Source organism: Vigna umbellata, chromosome 6, assembly GCF_029865625.1.
Source record: "Vigna umbellata cultivar VRB3 chromosome 6, Vumbellata_1.0, whole genome shotgun sequence".
NCBI classification, from domain to species: Eukaryota; Viridiplantae; Streptophyta; class Magnoliopsida; order Fabales; family Fabaceae; genus Vigna; species Vigna umbellata.
The window spans coordinates 26883823-26901298 of record NC_142170.1 but is presented as its reverse complement, the minus strand read 5'-3'; the positions used below and the strand labels follow the sequence as shown (position 1 = coordinate 26901298).

Here is a 17476-nt window from a genome sequence, read left to right as displayed (position 1 = left end):
AATAGTAGGAACATAAAATAAAATACAAAACAGTAAACTATTGAAGGTTAAATTAAATTAATTTTACTTTCATCACATTTATATGAAGTAGATAAAGAAAGCCATATAATTATAAATAAATGAAAATTAGGCATTTGGTAGCACTAGGTTAATATGAATACTTTATTTATTTATGATATTATAAATTACCATTTTTAAAAATAATATTTTATCATTAAAAATTTAATATGCATATTGTTATTTATTTTATATTATTATATTGCATAAAAGTTGTATTTTGTGTAACTTTCTAAAACTTAATGCACTAATAGAAAAAAAAATTAGAACAATATGGAAGAGAAAAAAAATAAATGTATATTAAAAAATAAAAATAAAATGACAGTGGTTTGTTTTCGTAAAACTTAAATAGTTTCAACTACTCCAAAATTTAAAGCCCGGACAGCAAAGAGTGTAAAAGATGGTGGTGAAAAGAAAAAAGAGTGTTTAAAAGAAAAATGGACAGAGGCTCAGTTTTCTTTTGGGCTTTTGGCATGTAATAATGGACCCATGAAGATGTAATATATTTGTTTTTAATTTTTGGACCATAAATTGCTAGCTTTGATTTCCAAATGTCTTTCCCAAATAAAAAGGTTTTTTACAAATACTAAATTACCTATATGGACTGAATTTGAAATCTTTATTATTTTATTTTTAAGATGTGTAAATTGTGAAATTTAATAAAAATAGTAACTTACACATGGTTCAAAACCAAATTAAATCAATCACTTTAAATATAAAATTGATGAAGTAGTCCTATATTCAGTCAATTGCAACTAAAAAATTTGCAAAATAATTGGAAAATTTTGTAAAAATTAATCAAAAGGAAAAAAAAAGATTTTTCATTCTCAAAGAATAATGCTTAGTACAATGTCATTTTGGTTGTTTAAAAATCTAAAATAATTATTTTTTATTCTTTAATATTTAAACGTTTTAGTAAATATTAGTGGTATCATTGACACTTACACCTAAGTAAGTATATGATATCAACGACTTAATTCTTTCATTGAATATTAAAAATCCTTAACATATATATTATTTTTAATTTTAAATGTTATTAACTTATAATATTATTTTACATCATCATCCAGATTTTTTTATTATTGAAAAATGTATTCTCTTTTATGTATATTTTTAAAAATTTCTACAGAATATATATTTTTTCAATTATAGCTTTAATTTAATTAATATATTGAGAGAGAAATGAACTATATTAACATAGAGAAAAAAGAAATATAGATATTAAAAACTATTTTAATTATAGCTTAAAATATAACAACCATCAAACAATATCCCCACTAGCTAGATGGATTTACAAATAAAATTATAACTTAAATTAAAATTTTCAATATATATATATATTGATATGTGAGACGGTGTTATACTTATAATATCTCCTATTTAAATCAACACAATATTACAACCACAAACATATGATAGAAACAAGAATGATAAGCTTTTAGATATAAAATTTCAAAAACAATTATTAAGTAATTAACAACTAGAACAACATTCGTACTCTTGTTCATATAATCAAATCCCATCATAAAATTAATCTTAATTACATCATCTTAAAATTATTTTACAAGGATAAATATTGAGTGTGTCAATTAGATACTAATGTCTAATTTAACATCAAACTCTACCCAATCACAAACTAGCTCATAATAGATTGTTTCCTTATTATATTTTATGAAAGAATACACAATTTTAAAAATTATTAGCAACATTTTAATTAATTATAAACAATTGTTTCATAAATATAAGTTTTAATGAACTTCCAAGTTTAAACTTTCTTTTTGAAGAATTATTTTAATGATTTTTCCTTTCATAAATATATTTTACTGAAAAGTCTATTTTTTTAAATAGAATTATTATTTAACATAAAAGTATGCAAACAGTTTTAAAATTCATTGAATCAAGGAATCTTAGTTCTTTCAAATAGATCAAAGGACTTAAAATTTCTTCTTGGTAATTTTGTCCTTTTTTTTCACCCATTTACCAATATTATTTCATTTTCTTTTACCATTAAGTTTTTCAATATTTTTTTTGTCAGTGGTTATTATTGACTTTGTGTATCACGTGATAATGCTCTTCTCTTTCCACAAAGAAAGTATTAAGAAATGGTGTGTTTGGTGATGTGATTAACTTGTCTTTTTCCCTCAAAGTTTTAAGATATGTCCAAATTGATGTTTGGATTCTTTGGATGTGGCGAACCTAGCTTTCATAGTGGAAGTCAGCTTTCATAGTGGAAGTCAATGCCAATATCAATTTCTTTCATTTTATCCAAATCAAGAATACATTTTACCAGTACATCATTTTTATAATAACTTTACAAAAATATTTAAAATATAAACTTTTATTGAAAAAATATTATATTTAAATAAAATAAAACCTTCGATATATAATTTTTTAAGTAATTAAAAGTGTTCATTTCACCTTTTTCTTATATGGACCATCAAATACACATGATATAAAAAATGTTTGGAGAAGTATAATTTATTATGAGCATCAAATCACATTTCCATGATTTCATAGGCTGAATAATAAGGATAAACTACAAAAACACAACTATCAAGTCTACTTAAAACAATATTCACTGTATTTTTTTAAATAATCAAATAGGATAACTTTTTGGGGAAAATAAAAAAAAAAGTTAAAACGGTTCACGACGCATGTTTGATAGAGTTGGATTTGGTTAAATTTAATACAAAAGTCGATTAAAATGGATTAGGTTAAATTGGGTGAGTGTTTTTTTTTTAACTCAAACCAAACTTAACAAATAATAAATTAGTTGGCTGAAATTAGGGGAATGACATAACAATATTTAAATTTACTTTTCACTTTTTATAAATTTAAGTTGAAATAAGGAAAGGAAAAAATTATAAAATTAGTTTGATAATTAACATATGGAGTGTAATGTTTTCAATATCTACAAAAACCACTTTGATTTGTTTTAGTATGTAAAACTTGATATTAAGTGAATGAAGATAGAAAAATTAATACAGTAAGTTTTGGAAAAATATCAATAAATAATAATAATAATAATAAATAATAGACAAAGCAAATTAAGGAAAACTAGAAAATATCAAAACCTTTAAGGCATTGAATTAATATAAAATTTCTTCTTTTAAGTCTTTTTCTAGATAGATTTGGACAAATATAAGAGACTAGTAACATAGAAAATGTATTTTTTTTAATTGTGGAGCAAATAATGTTGCGACAGATATTAGTAACACATAAAATACTTCTTCTTTTTTTAATTGCAGAACTAATGAAAAAGAAACACTAAAGAGATATTAAACAATGAGTCACAAGTCAATAAAAAAAAACATATATTCAACGACAAACTTTAAAACAATATACTAATGAGTTTGTTATACTTATATATTACTCCACTAGTTTATTTTATGATCTTGAATTACATTGAACTCCAACATGTCTCATAAGCTTAAAATTTGTTACTTCAAGAAATCAGACACTTTTGCTATTTAGGCTTATAAATTTACTAACTGTACCCCTACTCTCTTTTTTCTGGGGTATGAATTTTAGTTTCAGTGTTTCTATAATTTTAGTCTTATTTGAGTCCTAAATCAAGTTAGTTAGAAACATACATGAGAAACCCACTTGTATCATATGTTTGTAACTCACCATACCTTCCTTTTATCTAAGTCCAAGTTCAGTTCTTACATGTAAACATACATATAAAATTCTTCCTTATACTATGTCACAAACAAAAGAATAAACATTTGCTTAGGAAATAGAAACCTTGTCTATAATCCCATTTGTTATGTTAAACATAATGTAACATAGAGAACAGAGAAACAGGGTCCGGAGATTCTACTTTTTAACGGAAAAAATTTGAATTGAATTAGAATGCCTGAGGAGCAGAGACAGCACGCATCTAGACAACGTACGAAACGCGCAGCTGCAATGCAACTGCGATGCTGTGAAGTTCTTGGATTTCGCTTTTACCAAACCCAACTACCAATGGTGATAAGAGTCACCTCCCTCTCGCATTTATGAAATTTTGGAGGCTTATCATTGTGACCACTTCTGTTATTATAATACTATACTAATATCGATGCCAATTCTCCTTCGCATTTCTCTTACTTGCAATTCATGTGACTTTAATTGCCTGCATCTGCATGTATTCAGAACACTCATCATAGGCAATTGTGCACAATTAAATTGTCTATGGTCAAACTAAGTAATTCAACAAAATCATAATTGAATTCTAAATACTTATATAAATATAAAGAGTATACCTTGCTCTCTATTAAGACAAATAATCTAAACACATTTAAAAGTTTATTTTCTCATCTGGTTCTAATTTGGATTCTCTTAAGAGTATAAATGATTAATTTAAATTATACGATAAAAATTGCATATCATATAAAAAATAAGATTTATAAATTTATTGTTTTAAATTTTTTTATGAAAAGTAGTGTTATTCACTTGTGTATAGATTGAGTTCATGTTTTATTGATGTTGTATCTTTCTAAGTTGTTTTTCTTATGATTCATTAACATTATCAAACTGACGATTCAACTTGATGATTAAGTTAGGAAAATTATCCTGTTATAAAGAACGAGACGACAAGTAAAAGTATATTAGTAATTAATTCAAAATTTATTATTTTAAAGTTGAAGATTATATTATTTTCTTATAGATTACACCCATATCTTATTTGTTGTATCGGTAATTTTTATTGAAAGACCCATCTTATTCCTCTCATGGTTTAGAGAGGTTCTAAACTATATATAGAACATTCAACTCAACTGCTTTTTCATGACTATGTTCTCATATTGTGAGTTGGTATTCTCTAGCTTTTTCATCATAGTGAATAAGATGGTTGGTTGATCAGGTGGTTTACAATGGACATTTCAAATTTTGTATGTAACCATAGATTACTAGTTTTGTAACCTCAATAGCACACTATTCACAACTTGTGTAAAACCAATATATTATACACTTACGCATCCTGTAAATTGTTCCTGCCACTCTGCAAGGTTCTCCACACTGCTATTAATTAAGTATATATCTCTCTGCTGGCGATGGGATTGATTTCTACAAAAAAATTCACGCAATTCATTACCCCATATGGACCAAGACCTCTATTTTGAAGAAGGTGATGTTCTTCAATTGAGTCACTCACTGACCAAGCCTGTCACTGCAGCAGTGTTGGTTGGACTATGATTCTAATTTATTTGTCCAGGCTGTCCGTAAACTGGTGTGGGCTTGTTGCAAAAATGACTGTACTTTAAAGTCAAACTCATCTATGTACTACATTTTTCTTCTTTAATAATGGATTTGTTACGATGTACCTGTGTGGCAGGAGCATCAACTACATGCAGAAATAATTATGAACAAGACCCCAAGTTGGTCTCTCCTTTAATCACTTTCAACCGTCGTATCTCCGAATCACCAAATTGGACTACGTTTGAACAAAAAGTGTTTTTATTCTCAGAACGACCTTTTTTTTCTTCACCCTTTCACAAAATTAATGTACTTTTCTAAATTTTATCTAACATTGCCTTAGGTATGACCCGATATCGTTGTGGCTTCTTCAACTGTGTTCACGTTGGAATAGCTTCATGTTTTGAAACATGTTCGGAAGAATATTCCATGACTGTTCATAGTTCAAGTGCAAACTATATAACATCTACGTACTTTTCATTCGTTAATCAAGCGAGAAAACTTTGTGCAAGTATGTCCTTTCTATCACATGCTGTTAGTTGAAATAATAAATCATGACATGACAAATGATTATTGTTTGTTAGGACAGTCAAAATAATAAGACCTGTGTCATGCTCTTGTACAAATTCTCCAAACGACCGTATCATTTTAATTTTCATTCACGCTTTTAACCCAGTTTCCAAATTCTCCTTCTGAGTCTATTTATTTATGTGTACAAAATTCAGAAGGTAGTCGAAAAGTGTCATATAAATCTTTTTGGTATTAAGTGACCAAGCTATTATAATATGAACAGGGTTTGAGATAGCTCCAAGTTGAACCAAAGTATGGAGGAACTGAATGAAAATGAAACCAATGATGTGCCAAACTCTTGAGTATTATACTGTTGTAGTCATTGAGAAAGTGTGGAGCATGTGATCCAAATCCTTGGTGAACTTTTTCTGGAGTGTGAAATTAACATATTTCAACAAGAACAGGTTTCATATTAGGAATCTGATAACCTGTAGGAAGAAATTAGAAGGTAGCATGGACTTTTTGTTTAGGTGGTAAGTGGCACCTAATAAAGTTGACAGATAGGAAATTTTCACTTCTACCGTAAGACTTTTGCAGTAGATAAAGTGATCATTTGGACGTGACTTTGGCTCTCGTGCTGTGGTTTCTATGATTTCTAATTTCTGTCAAATAAAATAAGAAAGAACATTCACTCTCTCCAAGTCTTATAGAATAAAAAATTGTAGTAATTTGACTAAATCATCAAACTACCCTTATATATTAAAATATTACGAGGGTGCACAATTCGTATGTAAGGGAGCAAAAGAACAATCTCCCAATATCAGCTGACTTTGTTCTCTTGTCATCCCCATTTCTGCTCGTGCTTCAAAGGTTAATCATATAATGTGCCCCTATATTCTTTTTCACTCGTATAAACTACTCTCTTTGAACTGAGGGAGACAAGTAGAGAGGAGTGGAAAATAAAAAAAATAAAATAAAAAAGTTCAAAGAAATAAAGTGAAAAAATAAGTTGTTTAATTAAAGGAGAGATAATAAAACATAAAGAGAAATAAGTGAAAATCTTGAAAATGAGATCATTTATAAAATAAAAAGATGATATGTGTTTCAAGGTGTACGGTGAAAGTTAATGTTCAACTTTTAGAAGGTAATTCAAGGGGTCTCAATACTCTAATTCTCATGTAACTTCCAAACAGTTTAGAGCACACAAATTCAGTTTAATTTTTGACCTTCAGATATTAATGCTTCATGTGATAATCGTACTTTATCTTAAGTTATTCAGTATGTCTTGATAATTAATCTATCGGTCAGACTCTGCAACCATTTGGTTTTGATAGTATTTCATCATGCGGTTTGGTATGTGGCTATCCAATAGTCATACGTGTTGAGAGGGGAAGCTCTCTCAAGTTTGGTATTGTGTTTTTCATGATGAACTTGTTAGATGTTCTTTCTTAGTTGATTAAATTGTTAGATTAGGTTAAATTCATGAAGGATAGATTCTTGGTTGCATAGAATAGCAAAACTACATAAATTTGGTGTAGTGCTACTGTTTTAATCAATTAAATATAGTCCATAATCAATTAAAATGGATCACATCACACGAGGGAGATATTCTCTATTTTAATCAAGGATGACAAAATAATTTGTGTCTGCGGATACCCGTGAATAAAATCTGTTACGGATAGTTGGTACCCGCAGGTTGTGGATAGTGGGTATTTTAATTCCCGCTTATAAATAGATCTGGTGTGGATATTATAGTATCCGTACCTGTGAATATCCAATATCCCGCAAAAAGTAAAAATTTAATATATATTTTATTAAGTTAAATTTAATTAAAATTAAAATTAATTTATATTTTATCAAGTTAAATTTAATTAAAATTAAATTTTAATTTATATTATATTTATATTATTTTTTAATAATTTTATTTAAATTTTATTTTAATAATTTATAAAACTATATATTTTTTAAATATTTGTGGGTACTCGCATGTATCCACAAGTTTTCAAAGTGAGTTTTTTTAAACGGATATCCGTGTGGGTAGCGGATGAATTTTTTTTTCGGGTCAGGTAGCGGATAGGCACTATCCGTGCTCGACACGACCCATTGTTATCTCTAGTTTTAATGATTTAAAGAATTAACGTAATCGATTAAAATAGTGAGTAAAGCTAATAACATAATCCATTAAATGCATCAGTTTTGCATCTTTATATTTATATATATATATATATATATATATATGTGTGTGTGTGTGTAATAGGAAAAACATTGTTAGAACTATCATTTGTGAAACAAGAACACTTTATGCGAATTCTTGGAACATTCTTGGAGGAGCCAAACATCAATTGAGAAAATTTAAGTTGCAAGATTCAACAGTGAAAGAAAAGATTAATGAAGGATCTGAACTCTGGTTTCTTTGTAATATCGACAGTAGAGATGTATCGAGTTTTATTTTTCTATAATTCTTTGTGAATTGTGTTTACCTTTGCTGTGTAGGCAAGGTTCATAGAGTGAGTGTGTGTAGTCTCACCTTTAAGAGTTTATTCTTGTTATAATTTGAGATTTAGAGTGCATAGGTGAATCTTGTATCTCTATAATATTGACATTTTTATTAGTGGATTTTCTTCCCATTTAGGTTGTTGGAGGAAAACTGGATGTAAACTCTTAAAGAGTTAAACCAGTATAAATTTTGTGTGATTTCTTTTATTGATCTTAGTTCTTAATGGGTTAATTCTTTAAAAAGATTGAAAAATTCATCTTTAACATATTTTACACCTAACTTGTCCAAGAAGAGTAACCAGTTTAAAACCAATTCACTACTTTCTTAGTTGAGATATATTGATTATTCAATTTTAACACGCTACAATTTATTTAAAGAGTAACAAAAGTATTGTGTTAAAAATGAAATATAATTAAACATTAAAAAAATATTTAAATACTTGTTTGTGTTGAAATGAACCATTTGTCCCGTTACAATTAGGTGTTTGTTTATGAATAATTTGATATAAAAAATAACTCTTAAAATATAACTTATAATTTTAAAAAATCATTATAAAAGCTAAGTTAAAGAAAAAATTATAACGCACAAACAATCGTGTTTAAATAAGTTGTTCTTTAAATTACCAAAGTTTACTTGAATTCATTATTGTACTGTGATACAAGTCCAATACATAAAAAATTAACAACATTAATATATTTTTTTTAGAGATTCGCATGAGACTAATACTATATGAGTCTAATTTGTATAAGAAATAAACATTATCTTAACTAAAAATTTTAAAACAACATATTTTTAGGTCTTAATATAATACTCAACTTTCTTATCTTTATTTAATAAAAAATTTATAACCATACTTGAATTCCCATAAAAAAACAACATATTTATTCAAAGGAGTATATTTTATCAAATATTAATTAAATCCCATCAATTATTTTGTGAACCCTTACATAAATATGAAGGAACATTTAGATTTAGAGTTTTTAAGTTGAGTATTACTTCAAATTTGAATAAACATATCAATATCATTATAATGTTAGGCTTATGATCTCATAACCAAACATCCAGACATCACTTAGATGGTCTTTATGGTGAGATGTTATTGATGATCCAATTTGGTCCTATAACATGTCTTGTCAATCAATTTCAAGCAATGATGTATGAGAGGGTTAGTATATATAAACATAGATATAATGTAGAAGTATATAATCAATAGTTAAACCACCTGAAATTTTTAAACTTGAACCCTGCAAATGTAGTTTTAATCATGACACATAAAACCATATTTATGTTGTTGTTCAGCTCCTGGGAAAAGATGTCTAAAACTGAAAGCTTTTACCCTTGATATTTGATATTGATCACAATAAGCTAATATTGACTTTAACTCAGTTGAGTTTTCTATTCCTCCTTCCTCTTCTTCTTTACCTAAGAGATATTTAAAAAGACAAAATTCACATTTTTCTATGTATTACTTTGATTTTAGAGTTTATCAAGAATTTATAAAGACAAGTAGAAAAGAGAATTATGGGATATGTTCAAGGTTATGAGATGAAGAACTTCTAATGAATCATAACCAAGTGCTTATATGTCAACTTAATTAATTTTAAGGTTTTCAGATTAATAAATAAAAATAGGAACTTGTGCATATGAATTTCAACTTCATGAACTCATTCTGTGCAAATGATTTGCCTCAAAGTGTGTTAAGGGTGATGTCCTGTAAACTTAATGCATGGTAAATAGCCATTGTTTTATGAAAAAAAAGCTTTTATTTGGGTATCTTTAATAACTAATTTTATTTTATGAAAAAAAAATCATTTTTATTTTTTTCACCATTTTTTAAAAGTAGAACGATTAAGAAACTGGTCAAGATAATATTTTATTTATGATTAAAAAGTATTATATCCAATTAAATAAAATGAAAAATGTCATTAAATAAATATACAGTATGATAATTTTAATATTAATAAAATGAAATATTATTGTATTTGACTTTGCATTCAAAATATATACATATATATAGAAATCTAAATCACACACTTCATAATATTCATGTTAACTTAATAAAATAACAACAATAAGTTTATATAAAAATTATAAAAAATCAATATAATATAAATTATAAAAAATTAAACTGACATAAATGACTATTATATATGTTTTATAAATAACAAATGAAAGATGATAAAATAACTCATATAAATGTGTAAACTTTATTAAAATAATTTTCTTTATTTAATTTTTAAAATTAAAAATGTAAAAAGAAAAATTGCTAGTTCAAACTGGTTCTCTTGGGAGGAGTTAGAGTTTTTGACCTATCTGATATCTGGGTTATCCCATTCGAGCAGTCAAATTTCAATTTTGGTTTAAATAAAGTAAAAAAAAAATGGTTAAGTAGGGATAATATAGAGTAGATAATAAATAACTCCATTGGAATATGCAAATGGCTCGAGTAAATATGTATAATAAGAAATGAACTGTGTTTTTAGAAATTTTTAAAACGTTTTACTAGACGAAATGATAGATGTAGTTGTTTTTGAATAAATGATAAAATTTAAAAGATGAAAATACTACTTTTATTTTATTTTATTTTTTTTTATAATTGCACTTCTATCAAATGGATGGAATCAAGATTTTGTTCCTATAATGATTTGTTTCATTGGAAAATATATTTACCTCTTTATAACTTGTTAAATTTTATTAATAATATATTTTTCTAATGCAGGTATAACTACTTATTACTTATAATATAAGATTTCTCTTAAGTTCTTCAAACTCTTATAATATGGATACTCATTTGGAGGAGACAAGTATTATTTTAACACACAAATAACCACTTTTTTACATACAAATATTTTATAGAGAAAAAATATTAAACACGAAAGTTTAAATATAAATTAGAGTTTTATATTCTTAAAAAAAAACCCGCAAAATTGAGTCTATTTTAAATTTTGATAACTCTCTAATATGTGAAATGGAATGAATAAATTATTATTATTTTTATTGAATGTTAAGTCTTTTTGACATATTTAAAGCGTGGTTTTAATTTTCTACTTTCTTTATAGATTTAACCCTTCTTTATTATTTATTTCCTTTAATTAATTATTTATTGTTCACAGTTCTTTTTAGTCAATTTATCTACTATTCCTTTGGAAATTTAATATAGATATGTTTAAACAAATACATTTGTATATTAAGCCTTTTTAATATAAGTAATATGTAGTTGTAATCTTAGTATATACTATTTGCATTCATTGTATATTTTATTAATCTTTCTCACTATTTTTTATTATTATTCTTTTATTCTATTATTTTTGCATGATAAATGTTATAACAAGAAGCATTTAAAATCATTTAGAAAGTATGAATCTCATCTTCATCTTTTATTATACTTTTAGATGTCATAAGAAGTTTGAATAAATGATTCTATGCAAAATAGGAATTCAAAACATGAATAAGAACTAAAATTTTAATTAAAAAAACTAAAATTTACAAGAGATCAAATACAATGAAATAATATGTTCGCTACATTCTACTTCATAACGTACTTTTATTTCTATGTTTTTTTAGACTTAAAAAAATTGCTTTCATTGTATGTTGAGTCGTAGATATAAGTTATGCACAAGGTTATACGCACAACTATATTTAAATGAATTAAAAAGAAAATAAGTTTTGAAATGTAAAAAAAAGTAGAAATATTTTATGACTTCATTAATTGATTAAGTTTTTACATAATCAATTAAATTTTTGTGTATGAGAAGTTTGAGAACAATATAATCGATTATAAATTTAGTTAATTGACTAAACCAGATAACACTTTTAAGTGCTTTCAAAGAATAACTCATTAAACTCTTTCTTAGTCAATTCACTTCTTTTTCAATATCAAATGGAATGCCAATTTAACCTATTAATACAAGTTATAACTAATTAAAACAAAAAAGTGTTGAAAATATTTTTCAAAATTCAGTTAAAATAATCAATTAGAAGCTTGAAATAATTGATTAAAAGTGTCACTATTTGTTTTAAATCATCATTGTGAAAACTCTATAAATAGTGGTTGAATCTCAATCTTTTATACTATGATTACAATCATATAAGTGAATTAAATTGAGATCATATGGACAATTTTCAAGTTGTCAAATTGTGCTTACAAGATTTAACATCAAAGGTTGTGTTTTGTGATAAATCCTAGTGAATAGCTTTTGTTGTGAAGTTTGATCATTGAATTTATTGGTGGACTGTTCACCGTTGATATCTTTTTGTTGTCAAGATTTGATGAGGCAGAGATTCTCCAATGGGATCAAGAGTAGATAAAGTTGATATTTTCTTGATGAGCACAAATATGTTGATAGTGAAACCAATTTTAATGAGGCCAATTAAATCCGAATGTAAAATCATTGGATTTAAACTAATATAAACTTTTTGGGCAATCTTTCCCTTATTTTATTTTAACCAATCTTGTGTCATTCTTAGTTTATAAATCGAATTCCATTAAATATTTTAAATTGAAATTGTTTTTAAAATACTAAAGACAGAAAAGAAATACAAGGTGTGACTTTGCATCTCTAGACCTAATTGTTGGTATTGAAACTCTCACATAGGTGCAGGAAGCAGTGAATTAAAGGGGAAGAGGCAAAAGGAAAGAACAGGAAGCAGTAAGTAATGAAGTAAAGAAGAAGAGCCAAAAAGAAAGAACACAAAGGAAGTAAAAATGAAACAGTAAGTAGTGAATAAAGAAAGAAGAGGAGCATAAACAAAGACAATACGAAAGAAGCAAAGATGAAAACAAAGAAGAAAGGACAAAGACCCCCACATAGAGACCGGAGAAAACAGCATTCTTAGCTGTCCAATTAATTAATGGTTAACCGTTTTTGCTCCAACATGTTCACAGCGAATCCCAGAGACAAAAGACGCATTTCCATCTACAGTTATCAAAAGTACATCCCATTGCTTTGCGTTCACCCTATCATCATCCCTTCACAAACAAGAAACTTAAACACATAAACAAACAATAAATAAATACTTATGCTGCTTTCTTACATACAAAAAAGTACTGCTACTAAATTTTATTTTCCAATAAAGCTGTTCCTTCACTGTTTACACTGTTACAATTATTAATTCCTTACCAGAAGCTAGGCGACACAACCCCACTTAAACCACAAAACATAACAGACACACAAATTCAACACTACAATTCAAAGCCATGTTTTGTCTTTTTCTTTCGTGTTTAAGAAAAACAAAAATTCCACCCACTTATCTATCTATCTATCTACCTTGGTGTGCTCTTTTCCCTTTTCTCACCAAAACACTCCTATTGTACGTACCAAGATCGTGATCCAGATTTTATGTCCCTTCTCAATGTCGTCCCATCACTTTATGGCTTCAAAATTTTCAATTTTTTTTGGTTAACTACACCGAGATGATATGACATTATGACTAATGACATGGTCACTTTCTGATGGACCATTGGGATAAATCACAAACGTTTTTTCTTCTTTACTTTACTCTCTCTCTCTCTCTCTCTTTGCGAGTTCTTGAGCACGGTTTAGTTAATTCAAGAGTTGTGGATCGTTGGATTGTTTCCACATAGAGTGATTTTCCTTCTTTTGAGGTCCCTCTCTTGTCTCAGAGGAGAATCAGCAACGGTGATTCCGTTGGTTTTTTCACTTTCTGAGCTGAGAAAATGATGGTCCAACACATTAATCGGTGTGTCTGACCTTGAAACCCCATTCAACGCAGACTCGTACTCCTCCTCTATGGCTATGTCTTGTATCACTTTGTAGCACTGCTCCACGCTTTCCTGCAGTAAATTTTTCGTACCCTCTATTAATTTCGTTCAACATTCAAAATATGCTTTCCCACTTTCCCTCTTCCCCTCCAAAACAATTCATAAATACTCTAATAAAATAATAATAACAATAAGGGAGGAATGTGTTATCTGTACTTTATTTACATATGAAGACTCGGTTATTGCTTTTAAGAAGGACGGATATTGAAAAGGAAACAACTCATGAGAAGCACACAAAAGAGCAGATGCAGCAGTCATAGATGGCTTGAACTCCCAAAGCCTTATCTCTGCACAGAAACAAGATCACAATTATTAAATTAGAAGTGGGTATTGAGTATTGTTCATACCATATATCATGCAGAATGACTTTTTCACCACTCAAAAACCCATTGATATTATATATAAAACGATGAAAGAGAAGACAGTGTGAAAGTATGACAAATAACATTTCCAACTGTTAATGCAGTGTTTGGAAAAAAAAATGTACAAAATCATTGACTATATCATATTTTATGAATCTATGAGTACCTCTTTGTGACATGAATATGATTTCAGAAGCACGGTTTTTCAGAACCCTCCCCATTGGTGAGCCTTCGATACCCATCAAGGCAATGAAGAAAGGTATGAAAGAGAATGGAGTGATCGACCGCATTCTCCATTGTAATGCTCCCAAGATAAGTGCTTCCATTCTTCGCACTGTTTGTGTCTCAAAGATGATGCCCCCATCACTTTGATTCAAAATATCCTAATAAATAAACCACATTCAGTGAATACACGTACCAAATTACCAATCTTTTCTTATAAAACCCTCTTATGATACCAGCAATAAACTACTTAGAATGCATGATGGCGATTTTACCTGAGCATCTGGGCATTCAGTTCTCATCATCTTGACAGCTAGAGAAATACAAGAGACAGCAATGAGCCTGAGGACCCATGACTTTGGTTGCTGTTTCATAAACCAAATTTGAGTCACGTCTTAAAAAGGAGAAGAATCCAATAGATAGGTACTATTACATGTTCTTTTTACTTTAATATTCAAACATAAGAATATGAATGAATAGAATTGAAGAACAATGAAGAAAATCAGCAAACAAGTAGCACATTTGGATTCTTTACCGAAATTCCTTGGCTGGCTAGGAACCGATCCAGATAGTTGGTAGCAAGATAAGACAAAGCCGGATCCAAAGTGCAGGACAACTGAACAAGACCAACCAATGCACACTGATATTATGTTCATAAAAAGCTATTCTTTTTTTTTTCTCAGACAACAGTCAATGTTTCGGCACTCACCTTTGCGATTAAGGAAAGAAGTTCTCTTCTGACAGAGATGTCAAGATCTCTAGCTTTGAGAGTGTGAGAATGATTCTGTGATAGGGTGTGGTCAGATTCAATGAGGAAGAGATAAGAGACAGCATCGGAGTGAAGATTTTCCAAAGGGTTTTCAAGGTCAAACTCCATGGACGAAGTGGTGGTGGAAGAAGGTAGTACTGAATGGGGCTTAAAAGGCAAGGAAAAGCATGCTGAAGGAGGCAAAGTGATAAAGGTAAAGCTGCAGAGAGATACCTCCGAGTTCTCTCAGCTTTCTTCAAATGAATACCATGGCATGGAGTTGCTTCGGTTCTACAACAGCTTTGCCACTTTTCTTTTTCTAGCTCTGAGCTTTGCTAGTCGCTGCTCTCTCTTTATTGGTGTTGTTGCCTTCCGCGCCTCTCTCATCACCCTATTGTCTCTCTTTGCTATATATTAATTTTGGGAAAATGGGAGGTTTTTGGTCCACCGTGTTCAGGGTTGCATGAGATGATGGTGCTGTGGCAGGACCAGATTGGTTGAAGCACAAGTCAATTTTAATGGGAAAGTTTAGTTTGACATAGAAGTGTTGAATTGTGCCCTCTTTTTCTGCTTTTAAATGGAAAAAAGGGTGAGAGTTAAGACGGTGGGTGATGATAATTCGATGAAACCACGATCAGTTTTTTTATTTTCTTGATCTTGACCTTAATGCTTAATGGCACACTCCTGAATAAGAGGAACAAATTCATATTAATATTTAATACCAGCAAGTCCAAAAATCGAACGGAAAATGCAACCAAAATGCTACTACTATCTATTCTTGTAATAAATACGTTTCCTCATTCATCAGCGATTTTGATTAAATTATGCTGCATTTTTTCGGTGGATCTGTGGAATTGAGCATAAAAAAGTAGCAGCTGACAATGAAATGCTTTAATGAATACTGATCCCAATCCTATGGTTATTGGCTACGGCAATCCGCATGCCCGAATTCAATGTCACTAATGAAGCATTATTTCCTATGATAAAGTAAGGGACTAGATGCTGATAATCACTTTCTTCAAAATCTCTCTAGTCACTGCCATGGATTGAACTTGAACAAATTAAGAGTTAATGTCAAGTTTATGCATGTTACTTATTGATGAAAGCCCGGTTGGTATACATATTAATTAGAAAAAAAATATGTTTTTATTTTTCACACATATAGAACAATTGTGTTTGTTACTTACATACACAATAAAGGTCCGACACAGTAATAATCCCTTACCCAATCCTAGATCATGATCAAATAAAACTTTAGAACCAAATTTCAGTGAGAGGGAAATCCAATTAAAGTTATATTTAATTTATATGGGACCATGTTGATCTGAATTAACATGTATAATTAATTATTCAATTGCAGTTCAAATTTGAACTGAACAACTAACTTAGTTCAAATTGCTTTAAAAAATGACTAACTTACATGATATGAAAGAAGAGGCTGTGAGTGAAACATATATAGTTGAAATTAAAAAGGACTCTGTTGTGTCTGGGTCCACGGTTCTTCTTCTGGATCCCATATTGGTCTGTGTGTATTAAGTCCCACGTTGAATCCTGGAAAGGAAAACTATGATCTTGTCTCTAGTCATTGTTGAACCAAAAAGAAAGGCACAAACTAAACACGGTTTTGAAATCAAGATTTTTTTAACATATTGCACGATGACTTTGGTGGGACTGAATATGGACAACCATATAAAATACAAAGATAAACATGACAAAGTTTTTTATTTATAGATGTAAAACACTAGAACGACCGAACAAGAGGGACACAATGAATCGTATCTGCCATCACTATAGAAAGTCTTCAACTTGTGGTTGGGAAATGAGAAGGTGAGTTCTTGGTGCATTTGGGGAAGAAACAAAAAACTGATTTCATTTCTGACCCTGTTTTGATCCTGTTTTTTCCATTCGTTTTATGTGGAAAAGACTAATTGGTTGAATTAGAAACTAATCTTCTTGACCAAATTATGATTCTCGATAAACATGGGAGATACATGGAGAATTTATTTTCTCAGACAAAATCCAGGATTGGGAACTATCTATTGATGTTTTCTGATGTAACAAAACATGCGTAGTGTAGCAGGAAAAAACATCCTTGAGTGAGTAATGATGTCTTATAAAGT

At 28.8% G+C, this 17476-nt stretch overlaps 1 protein-coding gene across 1 annotated transcript; it reads right to left on the bottom strand.

Moving 5' to 3' along the window:
- Window positions 1–13159: 13159 nt before the first annotated feature.
- Window positions 13160–15881, bottom strand: LOC124827704 (putative cyclin-D6-1). The gene is made up of 6 exons (XM_047300823.2): window positions 15318–15881; window positions 15144–15224; window positions 14884–14973; window positions 14553–14769; window positions 14181–14311; window positions 13160–14036 (listed from the first exon to the last, which is right to left on the bottom strand). Exons 1-6 carry the CDS (start codon window positions 15483–15485, stop codon window positions 13791–13793), a joined length of 933 nt encoding a protein of 310 aa, XP_047156779.1. The 5' UTR covers window positions 15486–15881; the 3' UTR covers window positions 13160–13790.
- Window positions 15882–17476: the final 1595 nt, after the last annotated feature.

Excerpts from the sequence above, each read along its gene's own strand:
- LOC124827704 (XM_047300823.2), bottom strand. The coding sequence starts at position 15,485 with ATGGAGTTTGACCTTGAAAACCCTTTGGAAAATCTTCACTCCGATGCT. Across the intron at positions 14,770-14,883 it reads CTGAATGCCCAGATGCTCAG|GATATTTTGAATCAAAGTGA; the intron begins GTAAAATCGCCA and ends TTTATTTATTAG. Across the intron at positions 14,312-14,552 it reads CATATTCATGTCACAAAGAG|AGATAAGGCTTTGGGAGTTC; the intron begins GTACTCATAGAT and ends GTTTCTGTGCAG.